Here is an 18,692-nt window from a genome sequence, read left to right as displayed (position 1 = left end):
TCCCAGGGATGTGTCTGCCCTTGCTGGCTCTGACACCAAACCCCAGAAAGGCACCTGAGAGCTGTGAAAATGCTTATTTTGGGTTGTTTTTTGTTTATTTGCATTTAGGATTTGGTGCCTCCCGACCCAGCCTGCCAGTCCTACGCTGCCGCACGGGCACATGGAGACAAACATCACCAAGTGAGTTTGGGGCTGGAGAGCACCAAGAGCTTCTAGTAAACCCTCCAGCAAGGCCCACTGCCAATTCCCATTCCAGCACTGTTTGCGGGCTGCACGACCTCCTCCTTTTCCTCCTCCTCCTCCTCCTCCTCCTCCTCTTTCCCTGTGCTGGGGCCACGGAGGGACCCTTGCGGTCAAATTCCTTGCATTCCCACAGCCTCCATCCCTCATTCCTCCCAGCAAACATCCTCTGCTGCTCCAAGCTTTGCCTCTGGCCATGAGGAAAATCCTAAATCCGCCGTTTAGCTGATGTCTATGAGGGACCAGCATCGGCATCGTGGCCGCTGTTCCAGCTGGGATCAGGATGAGGGCTCGTGCCCATGCCCACGATCCCATGGATTTTATTTTTATAACCAGGATACCTGCACAAGTAAGCAAGTTTTTCAAGCTAATATTTTTCCAGGTGCCTCCGTTTTACCGGAAACCCAGAAAGTATCACATATATGTTAAAACAGTATATTTATGCAGCCTCTCCTCCATCCAAGTGGATATAAAGGCTTATTCAGAAGAATAATAAGGGCTATATAAAATATAACTCCACTGCCAGGAAATCACCGTGCTGTGCCAATAAAAAGTTACATTTTTCCTGCTTCTCTGACTTGCAGCCTTCTTCTGGGCTCGGAGAAATCGCATCCAGCCAGAGGCTGAAGGATTTAAGTCACCAGAAGGCCACAGAGCAATGCTTTACTTATTTTTTTGCTGCTGTTCTGACATATAATGTCTTTCAGAGAGTCAGGCATTGATTTCCAGCATGGAACAGTTCAGCCCTGTCCTGCAGGGATGGGATGGAGCGTGGAGTTCAAGCTCGAGTCACAGCAACTCAAAAATGAAGCAATGTTTCAAGGACTGGCATTTGGAAGCAGTGGAAAAGCAAAGAGAGAAAATATGCAAACTGCATTTCAGCCAAGTGTGGATAAAGCACTGCAAGCAACTGCAACTCCGCTGATCCTGGGGATTTCTCCATGGATTCTGTGCGGGGAATGGGGTTTTAATCCCAGCACTGGGGATTGAGTCCAGCTGTGGGGAGAGATGGGGCAGCTGACCCCATCGCTCCACCATCACTCATCAGCAGGGGCCGAACCATTCCCAAAATCCATTTAAAATAAATGTAACCCAATTTTAAACGTATTTACAATTAAAGACTCCCCGCTGCCCGGGCTGTGCACGTGCACATCACACAGCACCCGGCACGGCTCAGGTGGTGGGTGCCATCCCCAGGTGCTGCATCCAAACCACACCCTTCGGGTCAGTCACATCTCATTTTAGTAACCACGTGCACCCCACGAAAGTGAAGACATCCAAAAAAACACGTCGTGTTAGACACCAGCTACCGCCAAAACACGTGCCCGGTCAGCCCAGACCACACCAACACCAAAGCCAACGCCAACGCCAACGCCAACACCGTGCTGGGCCAGCACGTACCTGCTTGTTCTTGTACTTCTTCAGGTAGCGAGGGGAGACCAGGCACTCGGGGTTGATGTCGGTGTTGATCTGCTCGGGGATCAGCTGCGGGTCCGGGTTCAAATGCTGCATTTTCAGGAAGGACAGGATGTTCTGCACTTCCATGCCGTAGGAGCTGTCGGCCATGGTCTTGCCCTTGGAGGCCAGGCGGCAGGCGGCCATCCAGCTGGCGTACTGCGTCTCCTGCCCCCCCAAAAACAGAGACCCGCGCCCGTCAGAGCCGTGGGGCGACCACCAGACCCCCCAGATAAAGCTCCAGGGAGCCTCCATTCCCCTTCCAGCCCCCCAGAAGAATCAAACATGCACCAGGACAGCCAGAAATCCAGCCAATGCGTAGGCTAAAACCACAGGACAAAGCCAAGGAAGAGCAGGGCATGACTTTCTGCTCCGCGCTCACAGGTGAGGGAGTTGGAATGCGTTTGGAATGCAGAGGTCAGACACAGGCGAGGGCATTTTCTACCTGTTTTTTACTTAACAGCACCTCAGCATGAGCTGATGGTGGGGAAAGGGTGAAGAGGTGGCCAGGTCCAAGTGATACTTACGGTGTCGCAGCGCAGCCAAATTTCATTCATCCCCTCTGCCACCGGAATCAGGAGTTTGATGTTAAACTTCTGACCAGAGATGTTCACATCAGGGGTAACTTCACATCCTGCAATGAGGGAGCCAGTGCTTAACGGGGGGGGTGTGAGGAACTATGCTTGAAAAAGAGGGGGGAAAAGCAAAAACAGGGAAAGAAAAGGCAAAGTTCTCCAAGTAGAGGGTCTCAGTGCTGCCAAATGTTTGTACCACATCTTCCAGGGGATGAACACTCCACACAGCAGGGACAAAACCCATTGTCAGATGTCTCTTTTTCCAAGTGACGGGAAAATTGGGGGGGAAAAAGCAAGACCTGATTTGAAAGAAACAAAGCCAAAGCTAACGTATGCCCAGAGAATTAACCTCATGGGTCCTGCCTGGCCTTGTGAATGGATCCCACAGCTGGCAAATACCCCAAAATTTTCCTAGAATATGCTGAGTTGCAAGGGACTCACAAGGATCACTGAGGTCACTCACAAGGATCACTCCCTGTCCTGCCCAGGACACCCCAACAATCCCACCCTGTCCCTGGGAGCGTTGTCCAAACCCTCCTTGAGCTCAGGCAGCCTTGGGGCCGTGCCCACTGCCCTGGGGAGCCTGGGCAGTGCCCAACCACCCTCTGGGGGAAGAGCCTTTCCCTGATATTTCCTTTTGTGAAAGGATACAAAAAGGTGACCAGATGGGTGTTGACTCCCACCCTGAAACCCCTCTATGTTATTTATGCAAGGATGGGATGCCCCATCCCTGGAAGTGTTCCAGGCCAGGCTAGACAGGTCTTGGAGCTTGGAGCAACCTGGGCTAGTGGAAGGTGTCCCTGCCCATGGCCGGGGAGTGGAATGAGATGGTCTTAAAGGTCCCTTCCAACCCAAACCAGTCTGTGATTCCATGATTTTGGCTGCTACAGTGAGCGGTGAGGTGTGAGCATCCCGCTCCCGGAGTCTGGAGAGAACTCCAAGTGGCTGGATAAACACGGAGCGTGTTGAACTGAAGCAGCCAAGTCCTCCCAGGCGCCGCTTCAACGCCGCCTCCGAGATTTTTTGAAAGTGCCGTCACAGCAGATCTGTCAAAAGCTCCCAAAAAGGTCCTGCGGGCCGGGCTTCGCTCCGACAGCAGCCCGAGGTCGCTTGGCATCCCATCTGCTCCTGCCTCCACGGGGAAAACAAATGAGCTCTCTCTGCAGCTCCGTGGCTGCCAGAGCAGGAATGTTTAACTTGACACAAGGAAAGCCAGCAACTGCAGGAATTTAAAAACCTGAGGCTTGCAGTGAGGCTGCTCCCAACCAGCACCAGGCAGAAGAGGGAAAATAATCTAAGGCAGCAGAGGAGGAGAATGGTCTGTTCTTCCCAGCTTAAACTCTTTTTTTTTGCCACGGGGATTGTGACTGAACTATGACAAAAACAAGGGCAAGCGGAAGGTGTCCCTGCCCATGGCAGGGGGTTGGAATGAGATGGTCTTGAGGGTCCCTTCCAACCCAAACCATTCCATGATTCTGTAAGTTGTCTCCTCATGCTACTGGGGAGCTGTTGGTGCTTCTCTGTGGGATCACACTGTCTAGAAGTCCAAGTCTGTGCCACACCATCAAACCCAGTCACCTCATTCCTTTGAACACATTTACCCAACCCTGGGACACCACGCCGAGGTGATAAAGCAGTGGGAAAGCAAGATGCAGGAGGAGCAGCCTCTTACTGGAATAAAAAGCAGCTTCTCTTCCCTCACCTCACTCTTCTCTTACCTCTCAGGTTCATCTGGTGAGCAGGAGTCCCGTTGGATTCCTCTTTGCTTTTATAGCAGGAGATCGAGGTATCTTTGAAGGTGCACCAATAGGGCTTGTAGCCTTTCAACGTCAGCTTCTTGGGCCTGCCAGACACATGGAGGGACATCACGCTTGGTTTAAGCTCCTAAAAGCAAGCTGCTGCACCAGGAAACTCATTATTTCACCCCTGGAAACCTGCTGTCAGCAGCCTGAGTTATTCCCCCACCCCTGGGATAGTCCCTGCCCGGGGGCTCAGCCATCCTTTCACTGCCGAGTTGAGCTCCGATGCCAAGTTTGGGCTCTTCAATCCCATGGAGGTAATTTGGGGCAAGGTGGGGGGAGCTGGAGAACTCTGTTACAAAAACAGACACGTCCCTGAACCGCTGCAAAACCTGCCTCTCCACCCACCACACAAAACTGGAACCACTTTGCTGGAGCTCCAAAGGGAAGCGGCACTTCCAAGGACTCGTCAGCCACACGCACGCACGAGTGCACTTGTTTTGTATTTAAACACTCCACACTCCAAAAGGTTCACTTCTTTTCTAAGGAAAGCATGGATTTTGCTTGATTCTGCAGGAGAACTGATGGCCCTGCAAACCTGCAGCAAAGCAAAGCGACCGCTTGGCAGGGTGGGACCCTGAGCTCATCCCACCACGAGCCCAGGGCCTTTGCAGAGCTCCAAGTATTCGAATTTTTTAACCTTCCCTAATTTATAAACCTTATTCTAAGGCTGGATCTGCAGCCTCTCACACATTTCTCATGTTTCCATCCCGGAAACAGCTGCTGATCTCTCATCTGCAGGGATCAAATATGTGATGGCCCCAATTGCTTGTCCTCAGGGATCTGCACTTCCATTTCCAAGCAAAAGCAAGCTGGAGGCTGCTCAGGTCAGAAGGAAATCGGGGACATGGGGGAGAAACAATGTCTGCCTGAACCTCTCTGCTCCCACTCCTGTGATGGACACCTGAGCTGGGGCATCTGCTGCTTCCTCCTGCCCTTGCTGGATTTCCTCCTCCTCCAAAAGCCCTGGCACACACACAGCCCTGCCCTGGGAAAACTATACAACCACAATTTCCTTTGACAGCTGCTTCCCACTATGGAAGAAGTCACCAGCCTCCAGCCAAGCCATCCCACACGTGCAGGTTGTTCCATCCTTCGTCAAAGATGCCTTAATGCATCTTTTTTGCCTTTGGATTTTTTGGGGGGCCTCCTTTAAATTGCAGGAAGGGCATTTTGATGCTGGACATAATATATGGAGATATTGGGAAGGAATTCTTCCCTGTGAGGGTGGTGAGGCCCTGGCACAGGTTGCCCAGAGAAGCTGTGGCTGCCCTTGAAGCGTTTCAGGCCAGGCTGGACGGGGCTTGGAGCAACCTGGGATAGTGGAAAGTGTCCCTGCCCATGGCAGGGGGTTGGAATGAGATGGTCTTTAAGGTCCCTTCCAACCCCAAACATTCTGGAATTCTATGATTTTGGCTTGCAGGGGAGAGAGAAACATCCCAACTCTCTGCAGCAACACCAGGCACATACAGGGACATATTTACAGGAGCTAAATCTATGGAATATTAGGGACATGTATTGCAGCTCCTCTCCATGTGAAGTGTGACAAGAGGCACATCCAAAGCTGGGCCAGCTCTGAACATCGTGCCATTTACATTGGATTGCTGGCACTAAAATACCTCTTGACCCCCATTTTTAGGAGCAAATGGAATTCTCTGTTCAATTTGACAGCTTTAAGTCCTAACCCCAGGGGGTTTTAGGCTTTCACTGGGCGAGGAACCCGCAGCTTCTGGCTGCTCCATCTCCTGGTGCTCCAATTTGCAGGCAATTAGCTCCCTGAGTCCTGCCTAATTTTATTGGCAAATCAGCAGATCAAAGGGAAGAACAAGTTTTTTGTTTGTTTGTTTGTTCAAGGGAGGGAAGAAACACCCACTGAGGGGCTGCAGCCCTGAAACTTTGCCCTGATTAAGCCAGACCACAAGCCCAGACAGACGCAGAGACCTCATTAATTTGCCTTTGGAGAGGGAGAAGGAGTTTTTCAGAGCTGTGAGTGCCAGGTTCTGGCTCCAGAACCAAACAATTAATAAAATAAAGGCTTGTTCCAGAGCTATTTTGCTTCCTACAGCCTTTTTTCCCCCCCTCTATCCTGCAGTTCTGCTGTGAAATCTCATCACTATTCCCAGTTTCCAGAACTTTCACTGTATCCCTCGCCTCAGTTGGCAATAAATTGCAAAAGACAGTCGTGGCTGCCAAAAATGTTACTCCAAGCCCAGACGCTGCTGTTCCCGGTTTCCACGTTCCACCATCCGAGTCAAAGCAAACTAAAAAAAAAAATCCCTAAATCCTGAGTGAGCTGGAAGAGGAGCAGAGTCAACTTAACCTGCTCCTTCTGGCACGGAGAGGCTGGAGAGACTGGCTTAGAATTCATCCAGCAAACGAGGAGAAGTGTTTGAGGAGGACTTTTAGGTCTCACTCCTAATTTTAGGATGGTTTATTATCTTTCAGGATGGTTTATTATCTCCTGGGCAGTAAAAGTGTTAAAGAAATAACCCAGCACATGTTGATGGCTATGGGCTGCAGCAAACCCTCCCAGTAGGAAAACATCCTGAATTTTTTATTTAAGAACTAATCAACTTCAAGTATTGAATATTTTGAATATCTTATGGCCAGGAGATGAAAAAAAAAAAAAAAAAAAGGATGTTAAGAGGTAGGACCATTAATTATTCATTGCCATTACCAGTTTCACGAGCAGCTCTTCCCATCAGCACTTACTTGAAGACTTTAATGTAGTCGGCGAGCTCCGGGATGGAAGTGATGTCACCCTGAAAATCAAAGATTATCCCATTCACCCGCCTGCCCCAGCGGAGCCGGGACGGTGGATCCGGGAGGGAAGGGATGTGGTGCAGGGGAGGAAGCCGGGGGGCAACATCGCGGCTCAGGGGTCACTCAAACTGCTCCTGAGAAAGCCTCAGAGCCGCTTCCCGGGAGAATCGAGCGGAGGAAAAAAATCTATGGCACAGCCCAGCAGGGCTGTTTGGAAAGCAGAGGACAAGGTTTTATTTTCCTTTGAGGAATTCCTGCTGTTGCTGGAGCCAATTCCCACCCGCGAGGTCACGGGCGGTCACAGTGGCTCGTGTTCGCACGGGGATTTTTCTCCTCCTTCAGTTGCTTCCCTATGCTCCAAACAAAAGGAAAAGATGCACCTCCACAGAAATCTGACTCTGTGTCTAGAAAGACCTTCCCCTCCCCCACTGGATCTTTAGATATTGAGTTTAAATTCCCTTTTTGCATGAGGAAAATGTACAGGGGGGCACTTGCAGCTCCCGGGAGCTGAAACTCAAGGGTTTTCGAGGGATAGAAAAAGGAAGGATTGCTCCAGCAGCTTCCAGTAGCAGGACAGTTTACTTTCAGTCTGCAGTGAACTGTTTATAGATACCACAGGGAAAAAAAAAAAGCAGAATCTAAACAAACAATCCAGTAATTGCCCATTATCCGTATTCAATTACTCGAATGCATCTGGAAATGGCTCCTGGTTGCAAGCCCTACGGAAAGGGATGGGGGTTTTTTTGGATGAATCATTGTCCTCTGCGCTCTTATCTGGCAGGGTTTGTTCCTTGGTGGTGCGTTCCAAATCTGGTTTTGAGAAGAAATTAGAAAATATGTCTCGGTGATAAAAATTTGTCGTCGTTTCTGTCGCAGCCACTGCTTTATATTGCAAAGCTCTGCTGTTGTTAATGCCAATACAGCATCTAAGCATGGATGTAACTTCAAAAAGACCCTTCATAAACACTTAAAAAAATAATTATATGAAGTGTAAAACCGGAAAATTTCAGGGATTTTAGGGTTGGAAAGAACTTAAAATGAAATTTAGAGACGGTATAAATGTGCAGAAAGCCTGGAAAAGCTGTGCTGGGCCAAGGCTGACAGGACTGAGCCCTTTTAATGCATTTTAATTTTAAACCCTTACATTTTTAAAGGTGGAAAACGAGCGTTAAAATAGCATATTTGAAACGCCCCCCCCCCCCCAAATCCTCTGAAATAGAGACATAGGCTAAAATCCAGTGCAATAAAAGTAAGGTTTCATAAGCATAAATTAGTTCTGAAAATCACAGCAGCCGTTTTAGGTGCTGTAAAACATGAATTAGAAACAGAGGAAGAGAAACCTCAGCGTGGAGAACTCAGTATTTGGAAAAGTCAGTAGTGAGGACAGAGATCACATCCATTTAAATTTACTTTTCCATTATTTCATCAGGAAGGTGGCTTGCTGTAGCAAGGATTCAGTAAGATTCTGGTTCCTCCAGGACTTCTCCAGACACTTTCTGTGGTTCCCTGCCCCCAGAACTATCCCTCAGTATCTAAAAAATCCCCTATTTTAAAGCAAATATTATTGGAGGTCTATGTTTTGTGTCGCTTCACTGGGCCGGGGGCAACTTTCTCATAGAGAAATAGAAAAAAAAAAAAGGGAGAGGAAGGAAATAAAAAAGGTTGGAAGCCTGGAAAGATTTCCCAGGAGGGAAGGAGGGGACACACATGGTGTGCCTGTAACCCTTACCAGGATGGTGGATGTCTTGCCACCTTCCAAGGTAATTTCCAGGTCCGAGAGCGCAGCATCCACCTCATCCACGTCCTTGTCGCTGTTGTTCAGGTGGTTTTCCGAGGACATGATGGACAGCTTGTTGATGTGGTACTGGAAGGCAAGGCACAGGAATGACCATCTCGGATGTTTTCAGCTCAAGGAGTCGGTGGCACAACCCCTGAAGGACCTCTCTGGACCCCACAGGGCAGAGCTGCTCTTTCCACAGCATCACAGACTGGCTGAGATTGGAAGGGACCTCTGGAGGTCACCTGGTCCTAACTCCCTGCTCCAGATGTTGTCCAGGACCATGTCCAGTTGGATTTTGAGTAACTTTGATAGAGACTCCTCAACCTTTCTGGGCAACCTGTGCCAGTGCTCAGTCACCCTCACGGTAAAAAAGTGTTTCCTGATGTTCAGAGGGAACCTCCCGTGTTCCAGGTTGTGTCCACAGCCTCTAGTCCTGCCACTGGGCACCTCTGTCCAACTCCTTCCCTGCCTAAGTAGTTATGTACTTAGTAAGACCCCCAGAGCCTTCTCTTCTCCAGGATGAACAAATCCAGACTTTCCTCATAGGAGGGATGTTCCCGGACCTTCATCATCCTTGTGGCCCATCACTGAGGACTCTCTCTGGTCTGTCCATGTCTCTCTTGCCCTGGGGAGCCCAGAACTGGACCCAGTACTCCAGGTGTGGCTTCACCAGCACCGAGCACAGGGGCAGGATCACCTCTCTTGACCTCTGGTGATGCTTTGCCCAGTACAAACCAGGACACTTGCTGGTGGATGGGGCTGTTCCCTCCAGGGGCACCTTCCCAGTGCCTAAAGGGGCTCCAAGAGAGCTGGCAAAGAGCCTGGAGGGACAGGACAAGGGGGAATGGCTTCCCACTGCCAGAGGGCAAGGTTAGATTGGATATTGGGAAGGAATTCTTCCCTATGAGGGTGCTGAGGCCCTGGCACAGGTTGCCCAGAGAAGCTGTGGCTGCCCCATCCCTGTAAGTGTTCCAGGCCAGATTGGACAGGGCTTGGAGCAACCTGGGCTAGTGGAAGGTGTCCCTGCCCATGGCAGGGGGTTGGAACAAGATGGACCAAGTCCCTTCCAACCCAAACCATTCCGTGACTCCGTGTCTTTGCATCTGTTTTTGCCCCAGAAAACCAAAACATCCATGAAATCTCACAGGAAGGACTGTGCTCAACCCACTCTGGAGTGCTGGGATGTAAACTGAGTCATTATATTTCTGTTTTCTCTCGTTTTTTCCTGGGAGGGGCCCTTGGAGCAGACAGCCCTGCTCCTGAGGGGGACATTCCTGCATCCTACAGTGACGAGTCGTGCCAGACCACACGGAATAAATGTCTGCCATCCGTCCCACAGAAGTCAATAGCAGGTGTAGCATTTATGCCAAATCACACTGAATACTTCACAAAACAGATATAAATAAATAGTTCTGGGAAACCCACAGATTATCCCCAGCTGTTTAGGGGGCACAGGGCCAGAAAGGCACAGTTCAGTAACACCGTGTACGTATTGGGTGGGTTTAAGAAAGCGCAAAACTAAAAGTTAAGACAGATATAAACACGTTTGGTAAAAGAAGGTGAAGTTATTTTTCACGAGAAATAATCAGCAGCAAACATTTAAATTCAAAATAAATCTAGTAAACTCAATTGAGGATTAGGACACGGGAAACGATCCAACTTCTACCAGCTTGAGAAGGCCAAGCTCCCACCAAAGACCAGGTGAGGCTTAAAATACACGATTTTAAGCTGAAGGAGAGTAGGTTTAGATAGGATATTGGGAAGAAGTTCTTGGCTGTGAGGGTGGTGAGGCCCTGGCACAGGTTTCCCAGAGAAGCCGTGGTTGTCCCATCCCTGGAAGTGTCCAAGGCCAGGTTGGATGGGGCTTGGAGCAACTTGGTCTAGTGGAAGGTCTCCCTGCCCATGGTAGGAGGTGGAACGAGATGGTCTTAACGTGCCCTCCAAGCCAAACCAGTCTGTGGTTCCATGATTTCGCTTATCAGGTTAATTAACGGAGAAACCCGCAAAGCCACAAAATCAAGTTTAACCCAAACCATCAGCGTCTCAAGGCTCTGTCCCACCTGCAGTGCTGCAAACATCATCATTTCCTCCTCCGTGCACTCGATCTCCTCCAGCAGAATCGCCCACTTGGACTGCTCGTACAGCTGGTTGATCCTGATGGCGTCGTACTGCGGCACAGCACAGAAACACGGAACCGTCGGAAAACGTACGTGCCCAGTTCAGGGCAAACCACCTCATCTAGTGGAAGGTGTCCCTGCCCATGGCAGGGAGTTGGAATGAGATGGTCTTTAAGGTCCCTTCCAACCCAAACCATCCTGGGATTCTCTGACCTCTCAACACAACACTTCAATCTGAGACTGAAAATCCTCTGCCACCGAAGCGAAGTGGCCCTAAGACCCCTCAGAGCATCTCTAGCAACACCTAAACATTAGGAAGCTGATATATAGGGAGCACAAATCCTGTGTTTGATTCCTGCACGACCCATTTTCAAACTCCATTCAAATTTTCATGGTTTTTTTGGGGGCAAGGTTTACCAACACAAAAGCACGTTAAGAGATCCAGGCATCCTTTGCTCCAAGCCTTTGCCTGCAAGATGCAAGTGAAACAACTAGCTCTGTACCTTTGGATTCAGGTCAAAAAAGCTGTAGTACTTGAACCGCAGTAGCAAAGCCTCGTTTTCTTTCACCTCCTGCTCCATCAGGGATCGGGACGAATCCAGCCACCTGTGAATTGCCAACACGGGATAACACACACAAAACGCTCCGGCGACCCAATTTAAAATCAGCAAAAAAAAAAAACAAACCCCAAATCCTCGACTCCTCCACTCACCCTTGGTTGATTTTGGCTTTATCGAGCAGCGTCTGGGGCTTGTACATTTTTGCTAAGGACTCTGGGGAGGTGACGGGCTGGCTCACGGCCAGGATTCCCGGATTCCCTTCCGACAGGGCGCTGTCACCGAACCAGGCGGAGGTGGGTGACAGGGGGCTGCCATCGTGGGCGTCGTAGGTCGGCGTCATCGTTTTGCTATACAGTCCTGGGCTTGAATAGATATTTCCTACCAGCAAGGGGAATAAAAGCCGGGAGTTAGCTTTGGGACAAGCCCTGCCTTGCTCCCAACCCAGCCAACGGATGAAAAAAAACCGTCCCTTTTTCCACCATTATCTTTCCACAATGGGAAAACACTGTGCTGCTTGTTCTCCCACGGAAAGCCGTCCCTCTCCTCTCCTCTCTCTCTCTCGGCTCTTCTCCAAGAGCAAAACTGATGGAAAACTCATTCCATCCCACGCGGTGGGAAAAGACACAGGTCTCCCATGCCGGGAAAATCCTGCCCCCTGAGTCTCTGTGGCACCTGGGACATGAGTGGCCCCCGACTTACCGGTATTACCTGTTGCTTAAAGATTTTGGAAGTCAAAGGTTTTAGAGGAGCAGGAAAATAAACTAAGGGTGCAGCCAAAGAGACCAGAGGCAGAGGGTAAAAGTCCTACTGAGGTGGAGCTCACCTTTGACGGGGCCGATGTAAAGAATATCGGTGCCTATGGAGAGGGAAAAGAAAGGAGGGAAGTGAGAAGGCGAGAGAAAGTCACCCGGAGAGCAGGAAAGGACAGAAGCCAAAAATGGGCATTTTTAGAAGGAGGCAGAACAGCACAGGTGAGGTTGAACCACCCCAATGGAGTGTTGGCAGCGGCGCTGGTGGACTCGGCAGCAAAGCAACCCGAGTGACTTCACGTTATTTTACTCATGTTACAAGAACAGCCGGGCACGGGAACGCGGCATTTCCCGGATGGAAAAGCTTGCTGAGATGGCCACACACATTTGGTATTAATGTGCTGAGCGGGTGGTGCGACGTGGTGCAAAACTGATCCCAAAGCACACGTTACTCACAGGCCTTTCAAAGCTCTGCGGCTCGTACGGATTCACAGCGTTCGAAAAACCCGCCCAAACCTTTTAAAATGAGTCTTTTTGAAGAGAAACAAGCAAATCACAGCTTGGTATCTCACACCCCAAAACAGCTGAGAGCTGAGCAGAGAGCTGCCTCATCCCTGGAAGCGTTCCAGACCAGGCTGGATGGGGCTTGGAGCAACCTGGTCTAGTGGAAGGTGTCCCTGCCCATGGCCGGGAGTGGAACTGGATGGGCTTGATATCCCTTCCAACCTAAACCACTCTATGAAACAGCCCCTATTCATCTCACAAGAACACTGACTTTTACGTTAATATAAAATCCAGATTTTCAAAAGAAGGGAGGATCAACCACCATGTCCTAATGCCAGGAATTCCACTGCGTACGTACACCAGGCAACAAGCTCACTCAGCAGCATCTGCTGGACATAAATCTGCCCACCAGGACCTGGAAGGTCCCACAACAAACTGGATTTTTGGGAAAGGGCCGTGTCCTTTTCAAATCACCCTCCCTCCCAGAGCACTGCTGAGGGTGTTGAAGGCAGTGACAGGGTTGAGATGCCACAAACAAGGTCATTTGTGCCACCTCCTGCTGCTCTGAACCGCCACCTCGGGCCATGCTCCACCTCCTCCTCACTCCAAACCATCCCTCCTCCCTCGTTGCACAAGGAATGGCACACAGCTGAGCTAGACTGGAAAATTCCAAGACCAAACTAATAAAAAAAAACTTTCCAAACCCTCATTTTTCGCGACGGGTATCTCAAGGAGCAGGAGGAACTGTTTGAATCAGCAGCATCATGCCCATGACTGCCAGCTTTCTGGCTAGGAAACACCAAATAATATAGAAATGGGATTCCAAATTGCCTGACGGGATGGAAAATAAAAGTGAAAACCACCAAATAAAAGAAAACCATCAGGATGCTTTTAATGCCCCTCCTAGTTTTGCTGGCATCCCGGTTTGGATGGGACCAGTGAGCACTGTGGGTACCTCCATCAAGACAGATCCAGGCATGAGCAAAAAAAGCAGCAGAAATGATGAAGGGATGCAGATACCGCCCTTCAGGCTTCACACTTGCAAGGAGAAGGCCAGGGATGATTTGCCAGGTACTCAGACCAGGTACTTACACGATGGGAGTTGGACTCGATGATCCTTATGGTCCCTTCCAACTTGAGATATCCTATGATTCTATGGTTATAAAAGCAGCAGAAAGGTGCTCTCCCCATGGGCTGTTACAACACTGGAGCAGAGCAGTCCAACAAGAACCAGCAATAAACCACCAACACCATCCGTCAACCACATCCCGAAGGATGCTCCTGCCTCCTCCCCATCCATCCTTGCAGTGACTCAGTCTCAGCCTTCACGTGGCTCAAGCACACAGGGCTGAGCATCAACTGGACCAACAAACGAAAAATCCCACTTCTTGCCTCAAATTGGGCAGGTTTTTCCACAGATATCCCCCCACATTCCTCTGATCGAGTGTTCGCTCCATCAGAGCAAAGCTTCCCCTCCACTGTTCTCCTCATTGACTTCTCCAAACACCTGAAACATCTCAAAAGAAGCTTCCCTTAAAAAATCTGCCCTAGGCCAGGCAATGTCATGGAAAGTTCCAGTAGAAATAGCTACAAATTTGGCTAATTTATATAAACAAGTGAAAACAGGTCTTCTAATGGAAAGTGTTGGGCAACACGGCCTGTGGGAGTGTTGGCAGCCCTGCTGACTGGGGTTTAAATGGTTTCACTGCCAGGTTTGGGATGCTCAGTGACAAAACACACCCAGTACATCCCCACACACTGAAACCAGCACATCCTGAATTATTAACTTGTTTTTCAGAAGCATTCAGCACACAGACTGGCGTTGGAACCACGCTAGGAACAGTTTATTCAGGTTAAAACCACGACTTTTATCTAATGGCACCTGAACGCGCAGGAATTCAACCTGCTGCAAGTGATTTCATTCACAGGGAAAGCAAAACCAGCAAAGTGACTCACTGAAAGAGCAATAAATAATTAAAATAAAACCCTCTCTTCTGCCTACATTTCCCCCAAAGCAGGCCAAGTATTTCCTATTAATCCAGCAGAGATGCTCTCTCTCCGTGAACACTGGCTTCTGGAAAGGCTTCGTACAGACTTTCAGGATGAAAAAGCCAAATGGAAATGAAAATTGGCTGGAGCCTTGCCCAATATCTCTGAGCCAGGAGTGGGAGAGGGACTAGTCCAGAAGCATTTTTGAATAACTGAGAGGAGAAAGTGCAGGATCAGAGCAAAACAGGGATTATTTTTCCCTTGCCAAGATCCGTGCTGATGGTTTGATGCGGAGATTGTGGTGCAAAAACCTTTCTGCCTGCAAGCCCAGTGCCACCACTGGCACTAACCACACTTCATGACCTTCCCTTCAGTTAATTTAATACCAATTAATACAAGTTTACTGAATTCCAAGGTATTTTTTTAAATCAAAGCTGCCCTGCTACCCTCAGATTGCGAGATTTAAACCCAAGAGCTTTGGCAGCCAGACACGTCTCGCCCGCCCGGCAGCGCCACTGACTCCGCAAGTCCATTTGGGATAAAGTGCTCCCACTTGGCCAAAATGGTGGTTTAAACTCCTGCCATTTGCCTTCAAACACCAGACTTCCAGCAGCCACAGAACAGAGCTGAAAAACCCTCTGCTTGCAAACACCTGCATCAATTTGCTGCCCGGGGTAAGAGATGTTACTCCATCAAGGATATTCCTCCATCAGGGATGTTATTCCAATCTGGGACGTTACTCCACCAGCAATTCTCTTCCCAGTGCTGCTCTGGTTCTGGAATTCAGACTGGCAAACTACCACACAGCAATAAAAGGGGTTTCTTTTAGCATTAAAATCCACAGCTACACACAACATAAGGCAACGCTAATGCAATTAATAAAACACTGCTCTTCCTGGGTTATAAATAGGGAGTAGGACAGTGGTACAGCCTAAAACACACCTGGAATTTGACATTAGGAACAATTTTCCTTAAGAAAACCTCTCAGTAAAATGATCTGAGTGTTAAAGTGGCCACACTCGTGTTCTGGTTTATTTTATGAAGCCTGGTGTTGTTCTGCTCCCCAAAATGCGTGACAGCTCCAGACATGCATCCGTGACCGAGTGCTGCAGCCCTGCAGGACTTGTGCCATTTATTTGGGGTCTGCTTCTTGCACAGACCTCAAGGAATTAAATCAGACTGATATTGCAGTGCCATTCTTCCCCCCTCCCATTTTTTTTCCTGGCTCACCAGACCCCGGCGTGATCAGAGGACCCTCCAGCTCGAAGGCGTCGTCTTCGCACTGATCATCCAACTTCTTCTTTTTTTTCTTTGATGGATCTCTGGGTTTCCTCAAAAGGGAGAGTTCTTCTGGATGCCTGATGTCTGGGGAGAAAATGGACCACTTTTATAACAGCAGGAGTGAAAAAAAAGGGAAAAAAAGGCGAAAAAAGGGGGAAAAAAGGAGGACAAAAAGAATATCCTTCCATTAGGAACAACATCCAGCAATGTTCAATATCTCCCTTGGCTGATTTTCCTGCTTTGCAATGGTTAAAAATCAAGTTGAGAGCTTTTTTCCCTGCAAGCCTATTGGAAACAAGCACTGTCCTTGGCTGGTGAGGTAACACAACATTTGGATAAAATGTGGAATTTCCCAGGTACAGACACTCAAATGTAAATATAAGCACTGGTAGAGGCTGTGGCAGAGCCTGGTACCACTTCCACCTATTAAATATAAATAATAGAAACACAAATAATATAAAAATATGAATATCAATAATATATAAATACAATGCATAATAATATAGAAGTATAATAATACATAATAATATATAAATAATAAAAATAAATAGAAGTAGAAATACAAATAGATACAGAAATTGAAATGGAAATCAGCATGTAGGTAACAGGCCAGGTCCTCCCCCTCCCACAGGAGCAACCCAAGAGTTAAGCAATTTATTTACACAGTTACAGGCTGGACCTTAAAGCCTGTATTTAAGGCACCCAATTTTTAAAGAGATTTTGACCAAAGAGTTTTCTTTTCACAGCAAATCTGTCCCATTTCCCTGCCCAGGACCAGCCTGAATAATTCAAAAACCGTTTAAAATGAGGAGCATCTCAGTGTGTTTGTGTTTTAAGCCATGGGGAGCAATGAAAAAGAGGATTTTAGGGTCATTTCCCACTAAGGCTGTACTTTGGGTCTGCTGCAGTGGCTTCCAAGGGGGAAGGAGCTCCCTGGGAAAGCAAAGCCCACTGTCCATTGTACCAAGGAAACCACCAAGGGACTGGAGCAGGGCCAGGGGTCCCTCACTGGCACTGAGAAAACCAGGATGGGGGACAACCCTCTGTCTGCTCCAAACTGGGCTCGGTCGATTTGTGGGAACTGACCTGGAAAAGCACTGACCTGGGCATGGAGCCATCCCACTGCAATGGGGAAAGGCTGCAAAAAGGGTGGAGAGTTCTGAAAGACAGCTTGGACTGAGAAAAGAAAGGATGAGAGAGCTGGGGGTGTTCAGCCTGGAGAAGGGGAGACTCCAGGGAGACCTGAGAGCCCCTTCCAGTGCCTAAAGGGGCTCCAGGAGAGCTGGAGAGGGACTCTGGACAAGGGCCTGGAGGGACAGGACACAAGGGGAATGGCTTCCCACTGCCAGAGGGCAGGGTTAGATGTGATATTGGGAAGGAATTGTTGGCTGTGAGGGTGGGGAGGCCCTGGCACAGATTTTCCAGAGAAGCTGTGGCTGCCCCTGGATCCCTGGAAGTGCTCAAGAGCAGGTTGGATGGGGCTTGGAGCATCCTGGGCTAGTGGGACGTGTCCCTGCCCATGGCAGCAGGTGGAATGAGATGGGCTTTAAGGTCTCTTCATACCCAAACCAGTTTGGGATTCTATGACGAGTCTATGGAAAGGAGATTACGGCACATGCCTGAGCCTGGAAGGAGTTTTGGAGTCTCCTCTGCAGGTGGCTGTCCATGTTCAAGCCCCTGTGTTGTTTCTCGCTCTGGTTTTTGCACATATCCCCCCAAAATTCTCAGCTGTGTGGAGACATGCCAAGCTTTGCCTTGGGATGCCCTATGGAAAGCAGCCCCTCATCCCATCCCTGCTGCAGAAGATGGGCAGGAGCCAGAGGAGCAGGAGCTGGCTGCAGCCAGGCTGTATTTTCCCACCCTGAGGAATGCTGAAGGAGACAATAAGTCATTATCCTAAGGAGGGGCAGTTACAGGGCTCAGATCTCACCTCGTGCTGGCAGCAGTGGGAGTTCCCTGTGCACTCCCAGGCGCGGGATTATAATTAAAACTGGAATTTGGTCGCCAGCACGTGACCCGAGCAGGACACACCCCCATGGCAGATGTGGCTGTGCTGGCTCGTGCTTGCCCACACCAACATCCTTCTTTACTAAAAACAGGCTGGAAAATATCCAGCTGTGAACTTGCCCCATCCAGGTGACTTCCAGGGATGGATCCCACTGGCCCTGGTGTTCCTGAATCCAGAGGTTGGGCACATCTGTATTTAACCACCTTTTATATTGCAGGTCTCCCATCACAAACCATAATCCAGCACAGCTTTAATTTAAGCTTTATTTTTATTTATATATCTAGAGACGCTTACTAAGATTTTTATTTATTTTTATATAAGCTTTATTTAATTTAAGCTTTATTTTTATTTATGTATTTATATATATTTATTTCAATCACGTAAGAGAATCCCAGGATGGTTTGGGTTGGAAGGGACCTTAAAGCTCACCTCATTCCACTCCCTGCCATGGGCAGGGACACCTTCCACTGGATCAGGTTGCTCCAAGCCCCATCCAGCCTGGCCTTGAACAATTCCAGGCCAAAAATACGTAGATTTATCTCTATATGCAGATAATATAATAATATAGATAAATACGTAGATTTATCTCTTTATCTCTATAATACACAGAGATTAAAAATCTATAAAAAGATTTAAAATATATAGATTTAAATATATTTTATATATATAATATATATACAATATTATATATATATGTTTTATACATATAAATATCTCTATATATACTATAGTCAGATTTTTATATATATATTTATATTTTATTTTATATACCAAATTTATTGTACTATTTATTTTTGGTTTTTATATTTATTCATATAATATTTATCTATTTTATTTCTTTTTACAGATAAGCTTTATTTAATTTCAGCTTT

General features: G+C 48.4%; 1 protein-coding gene across 4 annotated transcripts in view; it reads right to left on the bottom strand.

The window, feature by feature from the left end:
* Positions 1 to 18,692, bottom strand: part of FERMT2 (FERM domain containing kindlin 2) — a 53,638-nt gene that overhangs the window by 5,455 nt on the left and 29,491 nt on the right. For 2 of the 4 annotated variants that reach the window (XM_064659617.1, XM_064659618.1), the window contains exons 3-12: positions 15,762 to 15,896; positions 12,113 to 12,145; positions 11,442 to 11,667; positions 11,233 to 11,335; positions 10,673 to 10,780; positions 8,562 to 8,696; positions 6,782 to 6,831; positions 3,989 to 4,113; positions 2,223 to 2,329; positions 1,642 to 1,863 (exon numbers count right to left, since the gene is read on the bottom strand). In XM_064659617.1, coding sequence (XP_064515687.1) covers positions 1,642 to 1,863; positions 2,223 to 2,329; positions 3,989 to 4,113; positions 6,782 to 6,831; positions 8,562 to 8,696; positions 10,673 to 10,780; positions 11,233 to 11,335; positions 11,442 to 11,667; positions 12,113 to 12,145; positions 15,762 to 15,896 — 1,244 coding nt within the window. The remainder of the gene's footprint in view (positions 1 to 1,641; positions 1,864 to 2,222; positions 2,330 to 3,988; positions 4,114 to 6,781; positions 6,832 to 8,561; positions 8,697 to 10,672; positions 10,781 to 11,232; positions 11,336 to 11,441; positions 11,668 to 12,112; positions 12,146 to 15,761; positions 15,897 to 18,692) is intronic. The other 2 variants (XM_064659619.1, XM_064659620.1) reach the window with 1 other exon arrangement.

The sequence above is a fragment of the Pseudopipra pipra genome, chromosome 6 (genome assembly GCF_036250125.1).
Source record: "Pseudopipra pipra isolate bDixPip1 chromosome 6, bDixPip1.hap1, whole genome shotgun sequence".
NCBI classification, from domain to species: Eukaryota; Metazoa; Chordata; class Aves; order Passeriformes; family Pipridae; genus Pseudopipra; species Pseudopipra pipra.
The sequence above is the reverse complement of the archived record's forward strand: the minus strand, read 5'-3'. Positions and strand labels throughout refer to the sequence as shown.